A 24664-nucleotide genomic window follows, 5' to 3' on the forward strand; every position below is an offset into this window, starting at 1 on the left:
TATAGACAGCCTTTTCAATTGTTAATATTGACAGCCTTTTTAATTGTTAATATAGACAACCTTTTCAATTGTTAATATTGTCAGCCTTTTCAATTGTTAATATTGACAACCTTTTCAATTGTTAATATTGTCAGCCTTTTCAATTGTAAATATTGACAACCTTTTCAATTGTTAATATTGTCAGCCTTTTCAATTGTTAATATAGACAGCCTTTGCAATTGTTAATATAGACAACCTTTTCAATTGTTAATATTGTCAGCCTTTTCAATTGTTAATATAGATAGCCTTTTTAATTGTTAATATAGACAGCCTTTTCAATTGTTAATATTGTCAGCCTTTTCAATTGTTAATATAGACAGCCTTTTTAATTGTTAATATAGACAGCCTTTTCAATTGTTAATATAGACAGCCTTTTCAATTGTTAATATTGACAGCCTTTTCAATTGTTAATATAGACAGCCTTTTCAATTGTTAATATTGACAGCCTTTTCAATTGTTAATATAGACAGCCTTTTCAATTGTTAATATAGACAACCTTTTCAATTGTTAATACTCAAATATAGATTATAGATGATCTCTTTCTAAAATCTGTCAATAAGAAAGGTACAGGCCAAGGTTTAGGCTGGTTTTCTCACATTTAAACATATAACAATAGAGATAAAGATTGGCTGACTAGTTTCGTTTGTGTTTGAACTCTTCAGACTGATTAGACTCACCTTGCGGGTGGTTACCAGGGTGGATTTTTACCGGGGTTACCGAGGTTGATCAGTACCGGGATTGGTAAATATCACTATTTATAAAGGACTTCATATAATATTCTATATCAAGAGACATAAAACCCCATTTTATTTATAAACAGTGTTAAAGAACTCATATTCTTAACCAACAGAAGGAACAAATATCAAACGTTATAAATTTTCTGTCATAATAAAGATAATATCAAACCTGTATCTCTCGAATTTTTAATCGAAAGAACAAATAAATATTAAATATATCTGTAAAGTTCATTTTAACCAGAAAATATGAATATATGATGCCAGTCTGACGCCATTGTTATACAGAAAACTGATAATATCTCTGTAGAATATGATAGAATAGAATAGATCTGGCAATATAATGAGAGATATTGACCTACAATCATTCCAGCAGTATAATATAAAACTTAGGTTTTAAACCTTAGAGACATTCTCGTTCTTTTAGGGACATTTGATTTGTTACAGGTTGTCAAAAAACATATCAAACTTCAATCAATATAGATCCATATACACCTGCGAGATGAATTAGAGTGTGATTAGGTGTTTAGTAGACTATTGAACTAGACTAGAGTGTGATTAGGTGTTTAGTAGACTATTGAACTAGACTAGAGTGTGATTAAGTGTTTAGTAGACTATTGAACTAGACTAGAGTGTGATTAGGTGTTTAGTAGACTATTGAACTAGACTAGAGTGTGATTAGGTGTTTAGTAGACTATTGAACTAGACTAGAGTGTGATTAAGTGTTTAGTAGACTATTGAACTAGACTAGGGTGTGATTAAGTGTTTAGTAGACTATTGAACTAGACTAGGATGTGATTAGGTGTTTAGTAGACTATTGAACTAGACTAGAGTGTGATTAGGTGTTTAGTAGACTGTTGAACTAGACTAGAGTGTGATTAGGTGTTTAGTAGACTATTGAACTAGACTAGAGTGTGATTAGGTGTTTAGTAGACTATTGAACTAGACTAGAGTGTGATTAGGTGTTTAGTAGACTATTGAACTAGACTAGTGTGTGATTAGGTGTTTAGTAGACTATTGAACTAGACTAGAGTGTGATTAGGTGTTTAGTTCAGAGATATCTGACTGTAATAAATGACAGGTATTTAAATGGCTCTATTGATTGTTTTCTCCCCGATATCTTCTCATATCTTTTACCGCCATCCTTATAATCACCCTGACTTCAGATTGATTTCACTGTCAAGATAGTTTAACAAAATGATAAAACATGAAACATACCAGTAGTTTGTCTGAATCTCTGATTTCTCTTATTTTTTGAAAATTTGGTTTTGAATGATAGTTGTTCTACAGGTATTAATATTTTATGTTAAATGAGTAGAATTTGTGACTATAATACTCTCAAACCAACTATAAATAATCTAATTACATCCAACCAACAAAACCAGTGACTTAGAAAGACTTTTATTTTCTTAATTATATCTTATTGATTATAAATACGTCTGAGTCTAAAAACAAAAGATATAAATATCACGACTATTGGTATCTTTTGTTTCTACCCACATATTATTCAATATTGCCCTAGATTTATCTCCCTTTGTTTTTAATGACCGATATTTAAATCCCTCAGGCTCAAATTATTAATTATTTTATATCAATTGATGTGTATGGTTTTGCTTAGTTTGAGGTTTTCAGTTTATAATCGATGATGATTTATGTACGTTATATTTAGAAATATTAAAACAGAACCTGAAACAGTATCAACCATTCAGTGTTGTATATTTAGGATTATATTTAATTTCAATGATGGAAGCCCCTGTATTTTAGATTCTTATGTCATTTTTTGGGTGATTTCTTAAAAAAAAAAAAACTTTATATAGAATTTAATAAATGTACAGAGGCAAAGCATGCTGTCCTGGAAAAATTTCCCTCATTGCACACTGCATGGCATTGCCTGTCTTCATTAGCCCACATGTTGTAGAAAAGTAGGACGTAAAACTCATAACAAGGTTGTCTACCTATGGCCAATGATATTTTCAGTTTGTGAAGTGATTTTGGGCCAATAGTCAGAGAAAATTAATGACGTTATTATTTTGAAAGTTTTAAATCTGAATTTTGGACAGATTAATGTATAATAACGGAATTATATTACTGTACTGACTTCAGGAATGGATTCCAGCTAGTTATAGACGAGATCAGGAACTATTTTTGGTTCTCAATGAGACGAATCTATCTCCGTTGGTCGTGTGTGACGGGAGTTATAAACTTAGAAACAATCAGTCGTGATTTATTCAGTCAAATCTATCAAACTGTATTTTAATCCTGACTATTTTATGTTTTTTTCAGAATTATCCAGCACGAAACATGCCTGCCGCCAGCCCTAACACCACCAGCAGCCAGTCGAGCAGTCAAAGCGTTTCCGGAGAAAGTCTTAGTAAAACCAATTTATATATCCGTGGCCTTAATCCTAATACGTCCGATAAAGATTTAGTTAATCTATGCCAACAGTGAGTATAATTTTATTAAGATTATGAGATAACCTTTAAATCTAGCCCTGGCCATCGTTTATCACCAGGTCTGAAAGCCCTGGCCACATTTTATCACCTTACCTGAAAGCCCTTGTCACTGTTTCTCACCTTTCCCTCAAGGCCTGGTTCCTGTTCATCACCTTACCTTCAAGGCCTGGCCCCTGTTTTATCACCTTACCTTCAAGGCCTGGCCCCTGTTTTATCACCTTACCTTCAAGGCCTGGTTCCTGTTCATCACCTTACCTTCAAGGCCTGGCCCCTGTTTTATCACCTTACCTTCAAGGCCTGGCCCCTGTTTTATCACCTTACCTTCAAGGCCTGGTCCCTGTTTTATCACCTTACCTTCAAGGCCTGGCTCCTGTTTTATCACCTTACCTTCAAGGCCTGGTCCCTGTTTTATCACCTTACCTTCAAGGCCTGGCCCCTGTTTTATCACCTTACCTTCAAGGCCTGGCCCCTGTTTTATCACCTTACCTTCAAGGCCTGGCCCCTGTTTTATCACCTTACCTTCAAGGCCTGGCCCCTGTTTTATCACCTTACCTTCAAGGCCTGGCCCCTGTTTTATCACCTTACCTTCAAGCCCTGGCCATGTTTTATCACCTTACCTTCAAGGCCTGGCCCCTGTTTTATCACCTTACCTTCAAGGCCTGGCCCCTGTTTTATCACCTTACCTTCAAGCCCTGGCCATGTTTTATCACCTTACCTTCAAGCCCTGGCCATGTTTTATCACCTTACCTTCAAGGCCTGGTTCCTGTTTATCACCTTACCTTCAAGCCCTGGCCATGTTTTATCACCTTACCTTCAAGCCCTGGCCACGTTTTCTCAAGAAATCTCTCTTAGAATTTTGTACAATTCCGTTAACTAAATAATCTAATAGTTTCTGATTTAATCGTAAGATTTTTAGATACTGGTGACGGAGTTCTACTGTAAACTCCTTTCCGCTAGCGACTCTAGACACACTGCTTAATTTAAGGTCTTCCAGCAGAATTCCAATGAGTGACTGATCAAGAAAGATCAAAAAGTCTTTTTTTGCTTATCCAGACTGTACTTACATGGATATTTATGATTGGTTAAAACTCTGAATTATATGCAATAAGAACATAATGATATGATTAAGAATACATGATAATTCATTAGAAACACCAATTAATCTAATAGTTTGCTTTATTTGACAGTAAAAAATAAGAAAACCTTTCTTTAAGATACAAATGTTTAACTAAAAGTTATTTGACAGGAACCTGGTTTTAGTTCAATGAAGACAAACAGGTTTTTATTTCAGAATAAAATTGAGAAGGAATAGAGTTATTAGTTACAGTAATTTAGGACTGGAATTTATCACAGAAGTCAAACTGACAGATTGGAGTTATTTTAGTGTAAATCTTAGACAAATGAAACCAGGCTAATTTCCTGTTTCCATAAAAAAACTTAAATTCTGAGACAGTCATATCAATCTTCTTTCATTGTCAACTTGGAACTAGGAAGGGTTCGTTAGTAATTAAGTACCCAAGGACTAACGATCCAAACTAAACGGCGAAACCCACAATCCACATTGAATGTTTGACGGCAATAGATTGGTGGCAGCTAATGAACTATTAGTCGTTAGTTAATCTAATCTAATTCTCTATTGTTTATACTATAGAAGTCCCAATAGGGAGGGAAAGGGGTGACCCACAAGTTGATAAATTCTATATTGCTTGCTGGTTTGTCTACTATCTATTTCTCAAAGGTTTCTCAAGTGATAAACCTTGTCTTTCTATTTAGGATAGGTAATTCTTTCGATCGGGGAGTTGAAAGCTGACAATGATATGCCAATCAGAAGAACTTGACATCCGAATTATTTAACCTTGAGCAGGATTTGAACCCATTTAGGTTGCAGACGACAATCCAATTTGATATTAACTCTTCTCATCTATGTTATTTATTATATTTCACTTCTAGAATGACTGGTGAATGAAACTCACTTATAGAAGTTATATTACATGATTAAAGAAATGATGCCCATTTCTGAATAGAGATTATATAATTTAATATGATTATTTACTCAACGTTACTATTTCTCAGAGTCAAATAAAAAACTTTACTAAAGTAGTACATTATTTTAACTGGTCTGAGTCAATGCAAATTATTTCACATGTTTCCACGGACAAACCTACTTGTGACTTGACTTGTCACTTCCTAAGTTAAAATAATCACAAGATATTTTGTAAAATAGAAAGTCAGATAGAAAACATAGCTAATGTAGTACATTATTTTAACTTGTCTGAGTCGAAACAAATCATTCCAGATCCAATTTAGACAAATAACAAAAGTAAGGATATGAATAATTCAGAAGAAATGATGTGCTCTCGTCAAATATCTACTTAAAACAGCCATAAAAATATGTTCCAGCGTCTGCTTGGTTTATAATTACCGTGGTTTTGTAACAACCTTGTCGAGTTCTCGCTCATTTTTCATACCAACCTGCCGTACAGCATGACAATTATTGCCGTGGTTTAATCTAGATTATCCAGCCTCAATTATTAACATGATAATCCTGATCGCCCAGTATCGTTATTTTTATAAATTAAGTATAAGATAGTAGATAAAATTTGACTGAAACCCTGAGGATGATGCATTTTTTCAGAAAGGGAGGTGTTAATTTAATAATCGACACTAATCCCTGCTATCTGAAATCGACTATTTAACAAATCCAGCACGGTAATGATGGGTATATATATATAATCTGTATTTTATAATTGATTTCGACTATAAAGTATCAAGAAAACAATGTAAGATTGTAGATCTGACTCTATTTCTTGGATTAATTTTATGGAGATATGGGTTACTATAAAAAAAGGGGGGTGGGGGGGGCCTTTGTTATTTCAATAAAAAATAAATATTTTGTTTTTTCACTGCTGAGAATTTTTCACTGAGATTGTCATATTTTTTTAAAATATATTTTCATTTGTGACTTTTTTTTCTCCTGATGTTGATTTCTTGTGAAGGTGAAAAATTTATTGTTTTATAACTTTATAAGTCAGTTAGAAATGAAAAATTAACAATTTTTATTTCCAATTCTTTCTTATGACTAAAATATTAATAATTCAAAATATATTCTGTAAATTACTAATCTTCAAAAACTGTAATGTGTTTTGTTTCTAATTGTACTCTAACAATTTGATAGGGTCTACTTTAATAAGGAAAAAACCATCTAATATTTGCAGATTACATGATATTGGCCTTCGTCATATGTACAAAAAGGTTTATATATACTGCATCTTTAATCTGTACAAACATAACTCTGAGATTTTAAAATAGAAAATAACTAAAATGGCTTTTTTATTCCCAAGATTTTCTATTTTTAAATAAAGTAATTTTTAAAAGTAATAGTTGAAGGTATATTTATAGGTTAAAATGGTAAAAAAGTCAGAAAAATAATAAGTTTCTAAAATTAGCTTTCTTATATCTTCTGATTCCAAATATAGATCGTTTTACACGACAATTACATACATAGATAGAAACTGGATAAATACACAGATCTCATCTGTCTTTCAGACATTCTGATGTTTTCAGACATTGTAAAAATAGACATCCGTGTTGTATCCAGTAGACATTTTTATTCATGTGCTTGGATCTTCAAAGGAAGGTGTGGTGACTCAGTGAGTTAGACGTTTGCTCGCTAACCTGAAGGTCCAAGATTCAATCCTGGCATAGGTCAAGATAATACCTTTGGATATTTCAACCCAGTTTTCCCCTGTCAGTGATACAGGTAAGAGGGGCTGACATGGAAAAAGCGTCTAGTTCGTTCGGATGGGACAATAAACCGAGGCCCTGTGTACTACAGGCTGTGTACGTTAAAGATCCCTCGACAGTTGGAAATCGAAATCATTTCATTTCATTTCATTTCAGGATCTTCAAAAACTTTTAACTTTTAAACAATTCTTTATGTTTATGTAATGTGAACGATATTGCCAACACCCGTCTGTTCGGTCTCATTTATTGTACACACAATAGAAGCACCATTGTTTAAAGCACCATTGTTTATCCAATCATGTTTGATTATTGAAACCAATCAATTAAGACCTATTTTTGTTATATTCTTAGAACTGTATTAGGCTTGTTTGTCTGGCTTAAAACTTAGCCTCTGTAGCACAGTGACTCTTACTTAACTCTTACTTGAAAGATGTCCTCAATCTTTTCTTACATCCGGTCAATCTTTTCTTACATGCGGTCAATCTTTTCTTACATGCGGTCAATCTTTTCTTACATGCGGTCAATCTTTTCTTACATCCAGTCCATCTTTTCTTACATCCAGTCCATCTTTTCTTACATCCAGTCAATTTTTTTTTCTCTTTTTTTTTGCGTATTATTTAATATTCTAAAAATTATTGCCATCAAATTTGGCTCCCAATTCTGGCAAATAACATAAAACTGTACGTTATAAAATTGGCATGAAAAACGTAATTCTTGTCAGTCTGAATTCATGTATTTTATTCTATTTTAATATCAAGATGAGATTGAGGTAAATTGGTCTATTTTCTCCAGTCCTGTCTCGGGATATTGTTTAAAATAAAGCTGATTAATTCTGATGTGAATGAGATTTCAGTGTCAAATAGATTGGAAATGACAACTTCATTTTAACCCGATTATTTCCCCGTCTTTTCCCATGATACCCCAGCGTAATTTATATTATAATTTGGCTGGGAAACAACGTAACTCGTCATTTTGACGGCCATATTTCACATCGAACCAACAGATCATGTATTCTTTAATTGACAACAGGAAGTCAGATTTGTAAATCCGATTTTTAAGATCTTTTGTAGAATATTTTGTTGTTGACGATTTAGTTAAATAGGAATTCAGATATTATAGAAGTAGCTTGGAATAAACCCTAGAATTGTTCTGTAGAATATTCTTCGTGTTCTTCCTCACTGTCCAGTGAGTGCACATACTTACATACTTTACTCAAATAGAAAAATAAGATTTATATATCAGAGGCCTTATTCTGGAAAACTTAACTTAAGATGATTTTAGTGTTCCAGTCATCTGATTGGTCAATCACTAAAATTGATTTTAAATTAAGTTTTATTATCCAATCAGATTACTGTATATCTTAAAATCTGGATTTTATTTAAGTAAAGTTTTAGAGAATGAGATCCCTGATATATACTAGTGGCCAGTTAGTATCCATTCTGCAGAATTTCAAAATTATTTTTAAAAAATTTATCCAAAAAAGAACAAAGATTTAGTGTATCATTTTCAGGGATGTACTTTTACAACCCATTCTTCTATCATATTCTTTATTCTGTTCATTTAATTCTGTTCTGTTTAATTCTGTTCATTTAATTCTGTTCTTTTTAATTCTGTTCTTTTTTTTCTGTTAAACAGTCGATTCATTCAGTTTTTCTCGATTCATTCAGTTTTTCTCGATTCATTCAGTTTTTCTCGATTCATTCAAGTTTTTCTCGATTCATTCAAGTTTTTCTAACAAAGAGAAGAATGCAGTAATCTATTAATAACATATTATCATGTTGATTTTTTACACAGAATACATTCAGACAACAATCATAACCTTGTCTACTCTTAGATCTTTACAATAAACTCCTAAAAAAACACCTAAAGAATTCAACCTTATTGATATGAATGATATTATCCAAGACAGAGAACAACAATCAGCCAACCAAATATAACAATCAGCCAACCAAATATAACAATCAGCCAACACGATTTTAACAATCAAGGAACACAGCCACATATTTTCATGTTGTTTTGATTATTGGTCTATAATAAAAACAGTAATATTTGATATTGACTGACCAGTGAAAAGAAAACATGAGATATATTGTAATTTTTATACAACATATGTCGGCTATAATAATCTCTTTTACTAACAACTTCTACTACAGGTACCCTAATCACTATCAATATCGGACTGATATATCCAACAACAATATAATATATCATTATGTTAATATATATATATATCACATAATACTGAATATTGTGACTAGTTGTGTGAACTCTCTAAAAGGGCTATAAGCTGTGCACATTAAAGATCTCTCGACAGTTGGAAATTGAAAAAGAGCAGGCCAATGCCATACATGTGTAACCTACTGATGTTGTCGGGTTTCTACTGCTTTTGGATATTGTCTACCGCTCTACCGGCGGAAACCCAATTCTACTGATTTTTTGGTTTTTTTTGGCCCAATGCTAAAAATTTCCCTCATTACACCCTGCATGGCGTTGCCCGTCTTCATTAACCCACATGGTGCAGAAAAGTAGGATGTAAAACTCCATTCATTTCACTACATTTTTTAAAAGGGCTACATAGTTGTTTCATCTGAAAAATTGGAAGACTTTTTCTATTTTAGTTCTTCTGATCTGCATCACTGAATTAGAAACATCAAGAGAACACCAATCTCTAAATGTTAAAATTAATAAACATAGCATTTATCACCCATCAAAAACTATGAACAAACGGGGAACGGACCTATGCTGGGATTCAACCCTGGTTCCCTATTTAACTGAGAGAGTGTTTATTCCAAACTTATTAATAATAACCATTTATATATATATATAGTTTGACCATCACTTCTTATCATGATGTGTCTGAGGACACCGGGGGGGGGGGAACATGTCGAAATGTTGCATAAAACTTTAACCAGTGATTATTGTTCTATAAAGCTGTGTCTATATATCGTACCCACAATTACTAAATATCATTTAAAGATTTTATTTTTAAGAATTTCAACTGAGCTAGAGTTTGTCTCCAAACAACCACTGTGTAAAAGTAGAAAGTGAAAGTAAAGATTTGGAATGTGATAACATATGTTATAAATCTGTCACCAGCTAGTTTCCTTCAGGCCATCTTAATAAATATATTTTATTGTTTCTAGCAGAAAAAATCCAGGTCAGAGACAGCTAGAGGGGAAACTTTTTATATCACTGTATGTATAATTATTCACTGACTACTGACAACTTTACTACTACAGATATCATTATTTGACAATATTTCATCATATACACAGGTTTAGGATATAAATAACATCATCAGGATAAATTATCAAGTTAATATTCCAACATTTGGAACTAAACCAGTGCAGTCATTAAGATATGGGTGTGAATTTCAATGTTTAAGCCTATAACTGGTTAGGCAATGGGAAAATTTAAGCCTCTCCAAACACATTGGGCCAGCACCTTTTACACGAGGTCAGTATTAAGCTGAATGCAGTTTAAGGTGTTGTAAATGGGTGAAAATTTCTCTTTTTTGAGGCTCTTTAATGTAACATTTGTACGTAAACATGAAGGGATAATTTTAATGCATCAAACTTTCCCTTTTAAACAGAATAATTTTTGTAATGTAAAAGGGGCTTGGATTCTTCAATCAGGGCAAGGTGACATTCTTAAATATAACCCTACATGTTACAACATCTTACCCACCTGTTTTATTATACTATTATCGAAACCTGGAATTTGACCCCCTACACCTCTAAATATTTAAAATTTCTCTCTTATCTTCAGTCAAAAATAATAAATGACATTAGGACAATAATTTATTTTTACTATTTTGTTAATATTTAATCTACAGCTTAGCCATTTATATTTTAACTGACAGGGGTAGACAAGGGGTAGACAAGGTTGAAATATTTATATTCATTTGTTTTACATAATAAATTTTATACCATCTTAAGCTGTCAACTAGGAGAAGGAAGAGAGGGGGTAGGAGGAAGGGGAGAGGGGGTAGGGGGAAGGGGAGAGAAGGAAGAGAGGGGGAAGGGGAGAGAAGAAAAGGTTTTTTTGTGTCGTGTGTGATTATTAATACATATCAACTGGAGTAGGAATGTTAAGGGAAGAGGAATGGAACGAAGGAGGAATGATATGAAGGTTATTTGTGTTGGAAGGTTGATTAGTATAATATTTCAAGGACTTCCCCTGTCTGAGATTTATGATCACCATTAAGAAAACAAGACCATTACAGTTCAGATTTACAGCCATTTCTGGGAATGCTGGGGAGGAATTATTACAGTCTGGCATGAGATGTGAAATATAATGGCAATTTACATCAAAGTATCCAGTTTCATCGATTAGAACCTGGAGTAAATAGCCAATAGACTGGATGTTCTAGACTAAGACATTGGTAGACTCTATATTCCAGACCCAAGTAAAGAGCGAATAGAATGGGTGTTCTAGACTAAGACATTTGTAGACTCTGTATTCCAGACCTAAGGAAATACCATCAGACTGGATATTCTAGACTACAATCTTAATAGACTCTGTATTCCATACCCAAATAAATAGATGTTCTTGACTAGGACATCGGTAGACTGTGCATTCCAGATGCAATTTAATAGCCAGCAGACTGGATGTGCTAGACTACAACCTCGGTCAAATCAGTATTCCTGACGCAGATTTTGCTTCGCAATTGTAATCTAGCACATTTTCTACTGCTGTCTGGTTCTATTAATATATTATTTTTAACCAATCAAAGTGTGTCATGTAGAATCAATTTCTTGATAACAATAACAGCAATTTTACGGCCCAAATTGATAACAATAATGAATTTCAGGACATCGAAACAGTGGCGGAGCCAAAGGGGGCCACCCCTCGCAGCCCAGAAAGCAAGTTTTTCAGGCAAAAATCTCATAACTAGGTTAGAGATGCAGGCAATTTTAGATATCTCGCCTCCTGTCGGACGTAAACCTGGCTTCACCAATGCAGGGAAACATAAAGTAAATAACTGTAAGAGTGGATATTATACAATGGTTGTAATTAGATTGTAGGACATAGTGACACATTGAAATATGAATCTCCTTCAATCTCTTATCAACCTGACTATAATAACAATCAGAATACCCTTTGTTTTAATAGATTAATTTTAGATGGTGAACAAGTCACTATAGTTTACTTATATTGTTTCAAGTCAGTCTGACCTCCATCATTATTTATCTTAATATTTTACCATTCTATTACTGTATATTACTTCATTTATAAATAAACCATCCTTTAATAAGAGAAGTTGTTCAATAGAAACTGTAATTTATTGATAATTTGGCTATTAACATGATGAAAATTCCCCAAAAACTAGTGACCTAAAATAGGGTCGGAGTAACTCTTATAAAATATGACTTTTATTATGTTATTATGACCCTAAACGTGCCGATATCTCTGTCGGAAGAGTGGGTAGGGCTAGATTTGTTGGTCTGGACTACTTTTGGCCTCTTTATTTGATTATTGAATTCATTTCATCTTTTAGATTTTGAGTTATGGATTATGATTTGGATATGAGCACTTCAGTTCCTATTTTAGTCCTTGATAAACCTTCAATTTGTTATTTTTTAAATTTCGATTAACAGATTATAATTTGGATAGGAATATGTTAGTTCAACCATATTTTACAGCTTCAAGTTAATATCAAGCCAAAATTTATATTCTTCAGTGGTTTCAGGCTTCTTTCCAATATTCTAAGAGAATAATTGTATAATTTTCTGGTCCACCAGAAACCAGGAATCTCTGTTACATATGGAATTTGTAGATATGACAGTTTGGCAAAAGTCTGTAGAAATTATAGGAATTATAGACACAGAAACTTTGATCATCCCCCACATACACATACTCAGGTCTGTGAAATGTCTTATTTTGAAGTGAAAAGTAAGCCCTCTAAATTCTCAAAATTCATCTTAGGCCACTTGAAATCCATTAGCTTCAGGCAGCCTTTCCCAGATCTCTGACCTCAAGCGGCTTTGGCCCTTAAGGCATCACCTCTGGGAGACACCTCTAAATTTTGTCTCCCCCACCCTCCCCTAAGGCATTTTCTAGATACAGCTTAGCTTGGTGCTAGTTACACAGACTTCAACCTCATTTGATATAATGTTTTAATTTGTGTTTATATTTTGTGATGTTCTTGTATTTAATATGTGTTATTTTTGTGTTTTGTAGATTTGGTAAAATAACTTCAACAAAAGCAATAATAGATCAGACAACAGGCAAATGTAAAGGTAAGAACAGTTTTTATTATTTTAAGAAAAACCAAAAAAAAACGTGATTAACAAATGTGAGAATATACAAAGTTGATTATCCATTGAGTATAATTATGAAACAAACTGCACATTTAGTAAAATTATAAAATCCACCAAGTACTAACGATCCAAACAGCAAAACAAAATACGAAATTAAAACAACAGATTGGTGAAACATTGGTAAATAATTTAAAACCAATCTGATATAGGACATGATGATATTGGATCATATTCACAAATATTCTACTGTTAAATACCAGTTTTTATAAGTTGATATTTTGACAACGTTAAGTTAATTTAATGAGCGTTCAATTTTCATTTTAACTTTTAAATTAAATATTACTTTCATTTACGATATCAGGATCTGTTTGGCACCCACTTCAAAATCAAAGTTGGGAGAAAATAAAAACCCTCTTTTTCATAATTATTGGAAATATAAACTTTAAGGTATTTTACTCTAGGATGTCTCACTTGGCAAAGGTTAATCGTAAAATCTCTTGAAAAATTGGGGAAGGATAAAATTTGAGAAGAAATTTGATAAAAAAGGAGTTAGGATTTTATTTTGACACCATCTTCAAGATTCAAGCCTGTTTTTCTATGAATATATCTATATATGGTATTAAACCAATATGAAGGGTTAAGTTGTATATACACTGGTGGAGAAAGGGTCAATATTTGAGTATTAAAGGTAATATTGACCTGGTAAATTTGAATACTTGGGTCTTGTGAAAGAAATTTGACGACATTATGCCGCTACTGAGATATTTTCTTTGACAACTTTCAGTTTACTTTCTTTATATATTTTACAAGCCCACTGGTTTCTTTACCACTTTTAGTTTACTTTGATTTTCATACAGAATATAACTGTAAGCCCACTTAGTGCAGAACAGTAGGACGTAAAACTCCATTCATTTCATTTCATAAAGAACACAAGATATATAGATATACTACTTCTAAGTTTATTACATACTACGTTTAGAAACACATACAGGTAACATTAAAAACACAAGTTATATAGATATACTACTTCTAGGTTTATTACATACTACGTATAGAAACACATACAGGTAACATTAAAAACACAAGATATATAGATATACTACTTCTAGGTTTATTACATACTATGTTTAGAGACACATACAGGTAACGTTAAAAACACAAGTTATATAGATATACTACTTCTAGGTTTATTACATACTACGTTTAGAAACACATACAGGTAACATTAAAAACACAAGATATATAGATATACTACTTCTAGGTTTATTACATACTACGTTTAGAAACACATACAGGTTACATTATCAAGTAAAATGATTAAAATATACACAGAATATAGAGGTAAATCTAAAGGGGAAATAGATTTCATCAGACCAGGAGATATAAGAATAAAAATCAAATGATTAAAGATATAACAAGACAGAGGAAGAAAATGAAATGAAATCACATGAAGCCAATTAACAATGTTAAAACAATTATAGAAACTATGATTTTGTCTTGCATTTTCTGAATTTTGTTACTAGAGATATCTGTATGTACAGCTTGACATTGGTAGGATGTAATACTCCATTTCTTTTAACAATGCCTTGATATTATGATCATGAATAACATTAGGTGTCATGGGTTCGAATCCTTCTCAAGATTAGTTTAAAATTAGTAGAAGTTACTTGTAACACTGAAAACACCATTTAAAGATGGGTTTCCTTATTTTTTAGTGTCAAATTAAGCAAAATATTTGATTAATTGATGTTTCTAATGAATTATCATATATTCTCAATCATATCATTATGTTCTTATCACATATAATTAAAAGTTTTAACCAATCATAAATGTCTGTGTATGTACAGTCTGGATAAACAAAAAAAATACTTTTGACCTTTCTTGATCGGTCACTCAAAGGAATTCTGCTGGTAATTATGTTCCAATTTAGCTAATTATGAATTAATTATGGACATGTGAGACAAACTGGTATTTTCCAAGTTATTAGAACATCTCTACTTTCTATTCATATAAGTATTAGCATTTTGATTTCCATGAATGAAAATAAGGGAAACCATCTTTAATTTGTTAATTACTAATGCCTCATTAATATAATATATATGACCCTACTTGACCAGACATATTCTAAAACATGAGTAAAAGTTATTTGGGAAGTTATTTGTAGAGTTGTAATGATATCTAGGTAATATATTGATTGTATTGTACAACTGGACAGCTGAATATATACTACATATATAATATTGTTTATTTTCATGTATTATCAGCCTGAGTCAAGACAGACATATATTATATTCAATATTTACCAGATTTTATATTCAATTCAATTTCTTAGTTCAGAAACACTTGATCAAACAGTTGTCTTGTTCAGAAACACTTGATCAAACAGTTGTCTTGCTCAGAAACACTAGATTAAACAGTTGTCTTGCTCAGAAACACTAGATTAAACAGTTGCTTGTGTTCAGAAACACTAGATCAGACAGTTGTCTTGTTCAGAAACACTAGTTCAAACAGTTGCTTGTGTTCAGAAACACTAGATCAGACAGTTGTCTTGTTCAGAAACACTAGTTTAAACAGTTGCTTGTGTTCAGAAACACTAGATCAGACAGTTGTCTTGCTCAGAAACACTAGATCAAACAGTTGTCTTGCTCAGAAACACTTGATCAAACAGTTGTCTTGCTCAGAAACGCTAGATCAAACAGTTGTCTTGTTCAGAAATCATACAACCCAGTTTCATAATCTGCACTTTGCGTTTTGTCTAGATCTGTTCAGTGTTCCGAGGAAACAATTTTTGAGAATTTTTTTCAATTTTAATAAGAATGTTTTGACAGTTTCACTAGTCAGTCAGTTGACACCAAGCAAACCCAGTTTCAAAATGAGAACTTTTGTAGGTATGTCAGCAGTGACAACCTGGGTATGTATCCGTATGTGACGGTCTGGTACGGACCACAGAACTATCAGTGAGAACTCTTCTTATGTAAATTTATTACATTTTGGCAAAGCTGGGTCAGCCTCATGCCCCCCACCCCACCCCCTAGAGAAAGGCTACTGTTTATCACAAGTATAAGTTATATTTGACACTGAAAAACAAATTATCTAGAGATATTTACCATGAAGATAAAAACCAACTGAAAAAATCTGAACCAGAAAAAAACCTGTACTAAGTAAAGATCAAAATTTGACAAATGGACTTGAAACCTTTAAAAATCTACAGAAATCCTAGCCATCTTGAGATATATGCTACCATAAAAGGGCATAGTGAAAGGTCGTGGAGATGTCAAGACGTGTAAAAAAAAGGTTGCTATTTGCGTTGAAGTTGCACCCTGGGTAATTAAAAGTTGTCAACCTTCGTTAATTCATCTTTAAAATGTTGACAAACATATCAATTTAGGACAACTGTCAACAAAACATTGTTTAGTACGTTGAAACTTACCCGCGTGACATTTTCTACTTGCAAGGTAAATTTGAGAAGTCTTAGACGGAACATGAGAAAATGGTGAGATGAATCCTAATAAGGTAAATAAAATAATGACAGTTAGAGAAATGTTGATAAAAACTAATTTATCTTTTAACATGACTGTCTTATCTACTGATCAAATCTCATCACACGCAAGAACTTAGTACATGACCAGACATAAATAAATAAAACAAACAAACACTTGTAGAATATTTATTACCTTAATATGAGATTTTCCTGAATTATTATAATTATTATTACATGAATGAATCTTGGTGGAATGATTGAAAGAGGTCCATGACCAGACATAAATAAATAAAACAAACGAACAATTCTAGAATATTTATTATAGATTAGTCATTAGGGGGTGAGTATGGGCTACTAACAATAAAAAGTAAGGAATGAATGAACAGAAATGAACGAATACTGGGGGTACAAATAAGGGGCAGACTGACTCAATGGGGGGACAACAACTGAGGCTGAATTCAAATTCTGGCTACACTGTGGTGGTGTTATAGTCACAAGTCTCTCATAGAGCGTCTTAGTGGGTTATAAAAAATGAATTGATTTTGTGCATTCTGACACATATTTTGGGGAAAAAAAAGGTAGACATTTAGATTTGTTGAAAATAAAGTCGGGGTACAATTGGGGGGGTGCAAACCACTTTTCTTGAGGTGCAAATGTACCCTCACTGGTGTTGCCACTGTTGAAAGGGTTAATAAAGATTAACGTTAATTTATATATTGTAAAAAGAGATTAAAAGATTTAAATGTTTCTATTCTAGGTTATGGATTTGTTGATTTCGAGTCTCCCCAAGCAGCTGATTTAGCTGTTAGTGCTTTACAGTCTCAAGGAATCCAGGCCCAGATGGCCAAGGTAAGGATCTTTGATAGTTTATTTAATCCTGACCCTTACCCTCACACCTGGTATTTCTCACCACAATAGAAATATTGTGACATAATATAGATTGTGTGAAAATAACTAGCTCGATCCCACCCTGGTATAATTTAACAGTTTGTTATAAAATATAATCTATAGGTCTTATCTGAAATATTGAATATCAGTGCTAAAATAGGTAGACTGAGAGAACTTATCTAAAAACACTGTCGTTACAAGACTGTCCCCCCTCTTCCATACCTAGCCAAACTACCTCCCCCCACCCCCAAAATAAATTTCCATCATTCCAACTAGACTTGAAACTTAATAAGACTAGTTAGACATTAAACTCCATTTCATTTCCTTTCCCCTCTAAGCCAGAACATAAACATTTGTCTGAGAATTGAAAATATTCCACCAATTCTTTCCTTCCAAACGTCTCCCCTCCCCCCCAAAAAGATGTCCATCATTCCAACTAGACTTGAAACTAAATATGACCAGTAAGATATAAAACTGTTTCATTTTAAATTCTTTCCCCTATAAGAATGCCAACTATATGATAACAATGAAGAGAATCCTATGCCTATGCCAGTGCTTTCGTTAAATTACTAAAGCACAATGTTACAACCTAGAATTCCTAACCCTAGATCAGTGTCAATATCATGTAAATCATCTGATATCATATTCTTCTACTAGAATACAGAATTGAAAATTATGAAAATTTGTCTGTGAATTATTTAGATATGAGAGATTAACTTGAGTTTCATCTAAGAATCTACTTAACGAGTGTGAAAAATGTAAATTTGTAGAGGGGGGTAATGGAATTTGTTGTTTCCCAGCAGATCAATTACCACAACAGATAATTTAATAACGATCTTAATACATTCCACCAGTAGACTGGTTCAACACTGGAAAAAATGAAGCGAAATTTTACATTTTACGTCCTATACTTTTCTCGTGTGGGCTAATTTAAGACAAGCTATGCCATGATGCAGTGTGCAATGAGCGAAAGTTTGCCCCACAGAGGCATTAGCCTGTTCCTTTTCGATTTCCATCTGTCGCAGGATCTTTAACGTGTACAGCCTGTAGCAAACGGGCTTCAGTTTATTGTCCCATCTGAACAACTAGACACTTTTTCCAAATCAGGGGGAAACGGGGGGTTGAAAAATTCAAATGTTCATCTTGACCCTTTCCGATATTGAACTCTGGACATTCAGGTTGGCTTATATGTATACAATAAGCTTATCTATTGATCTGTGACCTTGGCCAGTGCTTTTATTGAGACATGTTTCAATTCACACTGACACCACAAATTCTAATGCCTGTGCCCATGCTTTCAAGAGTCTGCTCTCACCGGTAATACCAAACATTATCCACATTTAATGGCCTGTCTTCATTAGCCACATGGTGCATAAAAGTAGAGGTAGAACTCAATTTATTTCATTTCTAGTTTTAATGGCGCTCAGGTTTCAAACTTGACCTCTACTCAGGTCGCAGGGGTCAGAGTTCAGGGGTATATGTTGATAATTGGTGTATTGTTTCTAGCTAACAGGATATTATAAACAATGGTTACAGTCTAGTTTATTTAGCAGACAGGCTGGACTAGTTTACTTATAGTTTATATAATGAATAAATTCACAAATATTTCAATCATGTTGTTTACCCTAACTAATAAAGGGTATTTTATCATGTTAATTGAATAAAACTTCTGTCAAGTGATGGTTTTATATGGTTTGTAGCACCAGGACCTCAGGTTTTAATAGCAGCATGCTGTAGCAATATTATAATTATTGTTTAATAGAGTCCATATTGAGTGAGAGATGACACCCCTTAGTAATTACAGCTGAAGAGATTATCTGTATTAGGAGAGTCCCAGTGTTAGTCCCAGTGTTAGTCCCAGTGTTGCAATGAGGGGAAATTTTGACAAGACAGCAGCAGTAGAATTCTGATTTCTTGTTGAGGGAAATCCTATATAATTTTATCACAAATGAAACTATTGTAGTACAACTCTGTCAGTGTCGAATTAGAAATTATTGGAGGATTACAGCATTATCTTCTTTAGGGATCTTTCATATGCAAACTTGACAAGACCTCTGCTTACTGTTTTTCCTTGCTGTATAATCTTGATATACCCCAGTTGATATACCCTAGTGACTGTAGATAATATAGACTTTATAAACCTCATTAATTCAGTTAGATACCCTTCTACCACCCCCTGACCTTTTCACCTTGTGTTTTATCTCCTACCCCAGCTGATATAAGGGGTCTATTGTATTTAATCAGAGGTAGGGTAGGTTTGATAATAACCATGGTTACAGTGTATATATATATATATATTTATCTTGTTGACTATAGTCCGAAACCTCTGACCTGAATTTCAATGTGGTGGTTAAATTTGGGTTTTTGTGCTCAAATGTTACATCTAAAACTTCTGCCTTAATTTCAATCATGTTAGAGTGATAAAATAACCTGCAAGAATGAAAGGGGAGACAGGGTTTAGAAAATCTACATGTATCGTGACAGACTACATATTGAAACAGAGGCGTGTCTAGAAAATGCCAGAGTGAAAGGCCAATAGGCAAGAAGTCTCTAATGACCGAAACCCCTTGAGGCAGTGGGTCTATATAGGCTCTGACAGAGGCCTCCAGACAAATTTAGCAGAACCAAGATGAATTTTGAGCATCTAGAGCAATGGTACCCAGTTCACAGCCTTCACACCCCTGTAGCTATCACCTGGACCTTTCACACCCCCAAAAATTTGTTTCATCCACATTTTTAGTATGTGATGATATGAGGTGCTCTCTCAATTCAAATAAATTCTTCTCCTACACCAGTTGGCCACACCCCTGACACCCTAATCCCACACCCCCAGGGGGTATAAACACCCTTGGTTGGGAACCAGGGATCAAGAGGGTCTAATTTTCACTTTATAAAGTAAGACCTATAACATGAGGTGTTAGGGCAGGCTACTGTATTGAACTTGACTTATAATCCTGTTATTTAATTTAAAAATGTGCAATATTTATCTGAACTGCTCAAAGCTATAAAAGTAGGTTGAAAGAAGGATTTCAAACTTCAAAACTCACATGACTTTGAACATGACTGGCAAATAGACGTAAATCAACAACCCTGAGAGATATAAAAGTTTAATGTTTTGGATTAAGTTTTTAGTCGATAATAAAATACTCTGAGTTTGATGGTTTTATCAGGCCTGTCCAAATCACAGCAAGAAATTTCTTATTCCTCTGAAATTCTTTTTAAAAAGAGCATAATCTGATGTTGCTTAGTTACCATCTATATATCACCATGACAACCAGGATTGTATTTACTTCCTAGAATTTATTGTATCATGAATATTTCAAATCATATTTTATATTTAATTTGTTTATTACAATTTGTCTTCTGATTGAAATGACGTCAATTTGTTAAAATTTTCTTACACACCTATTTTATTTCATCTCCATGTATTTTACTTCTTACTTCAATTTCAATGTTAGGTTTAACTTTGCTTTAGGAGAGTAGAGGTTTACTGAAATAACTATGGTGCTAGGCATGCTTACTCTTCAACACACCTAATACCACTTTGCATCTTGGTTTGTCACCTCAGGGTTCCTTTAAGAGAGTCCACAACTCTAGAATTATTTATTTGGTATAATCATTTTTGGATAATAAACGATTGCACTCTGACGTAGAATTTTTAGATGGAAAATATTAAAATTAACATTAACAGGGGGTTAGACTAGATCAAAAATCAAAAATAACACCCAGACCATGTTCCATAATTAGTAAATGTAAAAATATCTTCGACTTCCAGATGAAGTGAATTATTTAGATATATAAGGTAAATAAAAGATCTATTGGTGATTTTTTAAGTTATATACAGTATATAATTTAAAATATGCTGGTATTTGATAAAATATGTATTTTATTGAGTTAACTATGGTATAGAATCTAAGACTATTGTACTATTATATATGCTACTATAACAATCTATTGTTAAGGTCATGATTGGGGGAGGGGCTACATTTCTTTACTTTCATTTTATCTTTTATGATATTGATATACTGTTTACTCTAACTTGAATAATATAGTATATATCAGTTATATCTATATAGACAACTTTCTCTAGATAATACCTCAACCCTGTTTCCCCCTGTCAGTGATGCAGGTTGGAGGGGCTGTGTGAAAAAAGTTTCTAGTCGTTCAGATTGGACAATAAACCAAGGCCCTGTGTGCTACAGGCTGTGCATGTTAAAGATCCCTCGACAGTTGGAAATCGAAAAAAAGCAGGCTAATGTCGCTGTCCTGGTAAAATTTCCCTCATTGCACCCTACATGGTGTTGCCCGTCTTCATTAGCCCATAAGTTGCAGAAAAGTGGTACGATACTAGCTAGGTTCCCTGTTTGTGGAAAAGAAAATTGAATAAATGATATTAATGGTGATAATTTAAAACCAGTATAATACTAGCTAGTTACTATGTACCATAATGTTTATTGTTATTCCCAAGACAGAAATAACCTAGAATTTAATATCCTAATGTCATAAATTCTCCATTTTAAATCAGCCGAGTTAATTGATAAAGACAGTAAATATTACCCTTGTACACAACTTGTTATTATAATACATTAAATTGGTCAAAGTCATGAAGACATTACATCTAATTGGTCCCAAACTATTATAGATTCAGTGACAATTGATTTGATTGGTTGTTGAAGGGGATTATTTTAGTAACAATTGATTTGATTGGTTGTTGAAGGGGATTATTTTAGTAACAATGAGTTTGATTGGCTAGTTTGCATAAAGCTTATTCAATATTATGTCGTGTAAGATAAAGCCTGATTTGATTGATTTCTACTGCATGATGATTTAAAGGGAAAGGGGGAGGAGGGAGGGTGAGGGGGGTGCTGTTAGACTGTGTCCCAATTGTTGAAGATACCAGAGGATTCTGTTTATTTCTTCACTGAAACTAAGTTTTTTTTATATCCACCATCTGCCTTGAGAACATGTTCCTGGATATTTTCTATCATGTATATTTGAATGTAATATTGTTTTTGGCACAAAACAGCCTTCTGACCTGCATCACTGACTCAGGAAATCTTGGTTGATCAAAGAGAGGTTAATAATATGTATGGAACAAACATCAGATTCCTAGGTTAAGGAGCAAGAGCCTCTGTTTGTAAGGTTTTATAGCACAGTCAGTTGGTTCTTAACATGACACCATTTTCTTGGTAATGTCGAGCGAATGATGGCTCAAAGGGCGTGTGACAGTCCTATTACCTTGAATAAGTCATCTTCACTCATAATTCCAGTCAACCCAGCTGTAAATGAGTATGGATAATCCGAGGTAGATCAATGCCAATAGGTTTGGTCAAGGACCAGCTGATAGAAAGGATCCTTCACTGTGAACCAAAGTTGTTCTTGTAAAATCAATGCCAATAGGTTTGGTCAAGGACCAGCTGATAGAAAGGATCCTTCACTGTGAACCAAAGTTGTTCTTGTAAAATCAATGCCAATAGGTTTGGTCAAGGACCAGCTGATAGAAAGGATCCTTCACTGTGAACCAAAGTTGTTCTTGTAAAATCAATACCAAGAGGTTTGGCCAAGGACCAGCTGATAGAAAGGATCCTTAACTGTGAACCAAAGTTGTTCTCCTTGTAAAATCAATACCAAGAAGTTTGGTCAAGGACCAGCTGATAGAAAGGATCCTTCACCGTGAACCTAAGTTATTATCTTTGTAAAATATAGCTGTTTCTTTCTAACTACAGTAAACTGTTTGGGATCAGTAAAATACAGGATTGATGTGTCTGACTTGATGAGCTGTATGGAATCTCCAAAAGAGTTGGTGAATAGACTGATAGACTAGTTGCAGGGTGGAAGTAATATTGATATATTTGTGAGATATTGAGATGATATTTATCGATCTTGTTATCATCTATCATAATATATTTTACATCGTAAAAATTTCTTCAATATCCCTGTTATTATTCTCTACTGTTTTCATTCTGAGACTGGTACATTGTCTGTCCTGGCTAGCGAACACGTCAGTCCACTGTTATTTATTTCTGACCACGGAAACTCTGGTGTAATTTATCATAATAAAGACAACTCTATCATTTCTACTGACTTTACTATTTACACAATAAATACCCAACACTCGAAATAAATCAACTTATATAACCAGGGATTCTGATTCCTAATTTTCTATGCCGGACAAGATGCTGATGGGAAGTTAAAAACTTATTCCATTCATATTTCTTTAGATATCTTTCTGTTTATGGCAGTGTCTCAAGAAAAGACGACTCGTCTTTTTAACTTTCAAACGTACACCAAGGTACGATTGATCAAAAAAATTGTGAACCAGTTCCTTTAAATGTTAATGTTTGAAAAATTCTATCTCTGTAAAAATTCTATCCCTGTAAAAATTCTATCTCTGTAAAAATTCTATCTCTGTAAAAGTTCTATCTCTGTAAAAGTTCTAGTTCTGTAATAATTCTAGCTCTGTAATAATTCTAGCTCTGTAATAATTCTAGCTCTGTAATAATTCTAGCTCTGTAATATTAATTTCTGGTATATTTTTGATTATTTCAGCAGCAAGAGCAAGATCCCACCAATCTTTATATCGCAAATCTGCCTATATATTTCTCAGAACAGAATTTAGAGGCTTTGTTTAAAGATTATGGTACAGTTATATCAACTAGAATTCTACGTGGACAGAGTGGTGAGAGTAAATGTGTTGGATTCTGCAGAATGGAAGCTCGAGAAAAATGTCAAAACGTAATCGATGCATTCAACAAGAAAGTATTACCAGGTTAGTTGGGTGTTTATTTTGTAATATCAATCACACCTTGTCACAGAATTACAAAGTCAGATAGTCTTGTAGACCTGCATTGTCATAATTTCACTGTCTTGATTCATTCATCAATTATCGCGCCTTGAGTTACAGAGTCTAGTTATTTTGTAGCTCTGCAGTATTTTAGCGTAATAATTTCCTAGATATATAATAGAAATACAGTGCTATTGGTTCAAGGGAAACAACTCTAGTTAATGTTGTTGATTTCACTATGAGTTTCTATAATGAGAAGAGTAGTATGTTGTTTATTT

General features: G+C 33.3%; 1 protein-coding gene across 1 annotated transcript; it reads left to right on the plus strand.

The window, feature by feature from the left end:
- Positions 1-3074: 3074 nt before the first annotated feature.
- Positions 3075-24376, plus strand: LOTGIDRAFT_173771 (hypothetical protein; the record flags this gene model as incomplete). Its single annotated transcript, XM_009051837.1, has 4 exons — positions 3075-3217; positions 13154-13212; positions 17472-17563; positions 24152-24376. 4 exons carry the CDS (start codon positions 3075-3077, stop codon positions 24374-24376), a joined length of 519 nt encoding a protein of 172 aa, XP_009050085.1.
- Between the last annotated feature and the right edge of the window lie 288 nt (positions 24377-24664).

Source organism: Lottia gigantea, assembly GCF_000327385.1.
Source record: "Lottia gigantea unplaced genomic scaffold LOTGIsca_171, whole genome shotgun sequence".
NCBI lineage: Eukaryota > Metazoa > Mollusca > Gastropoda > Lottiidae > Lottia > Lottia gigantea.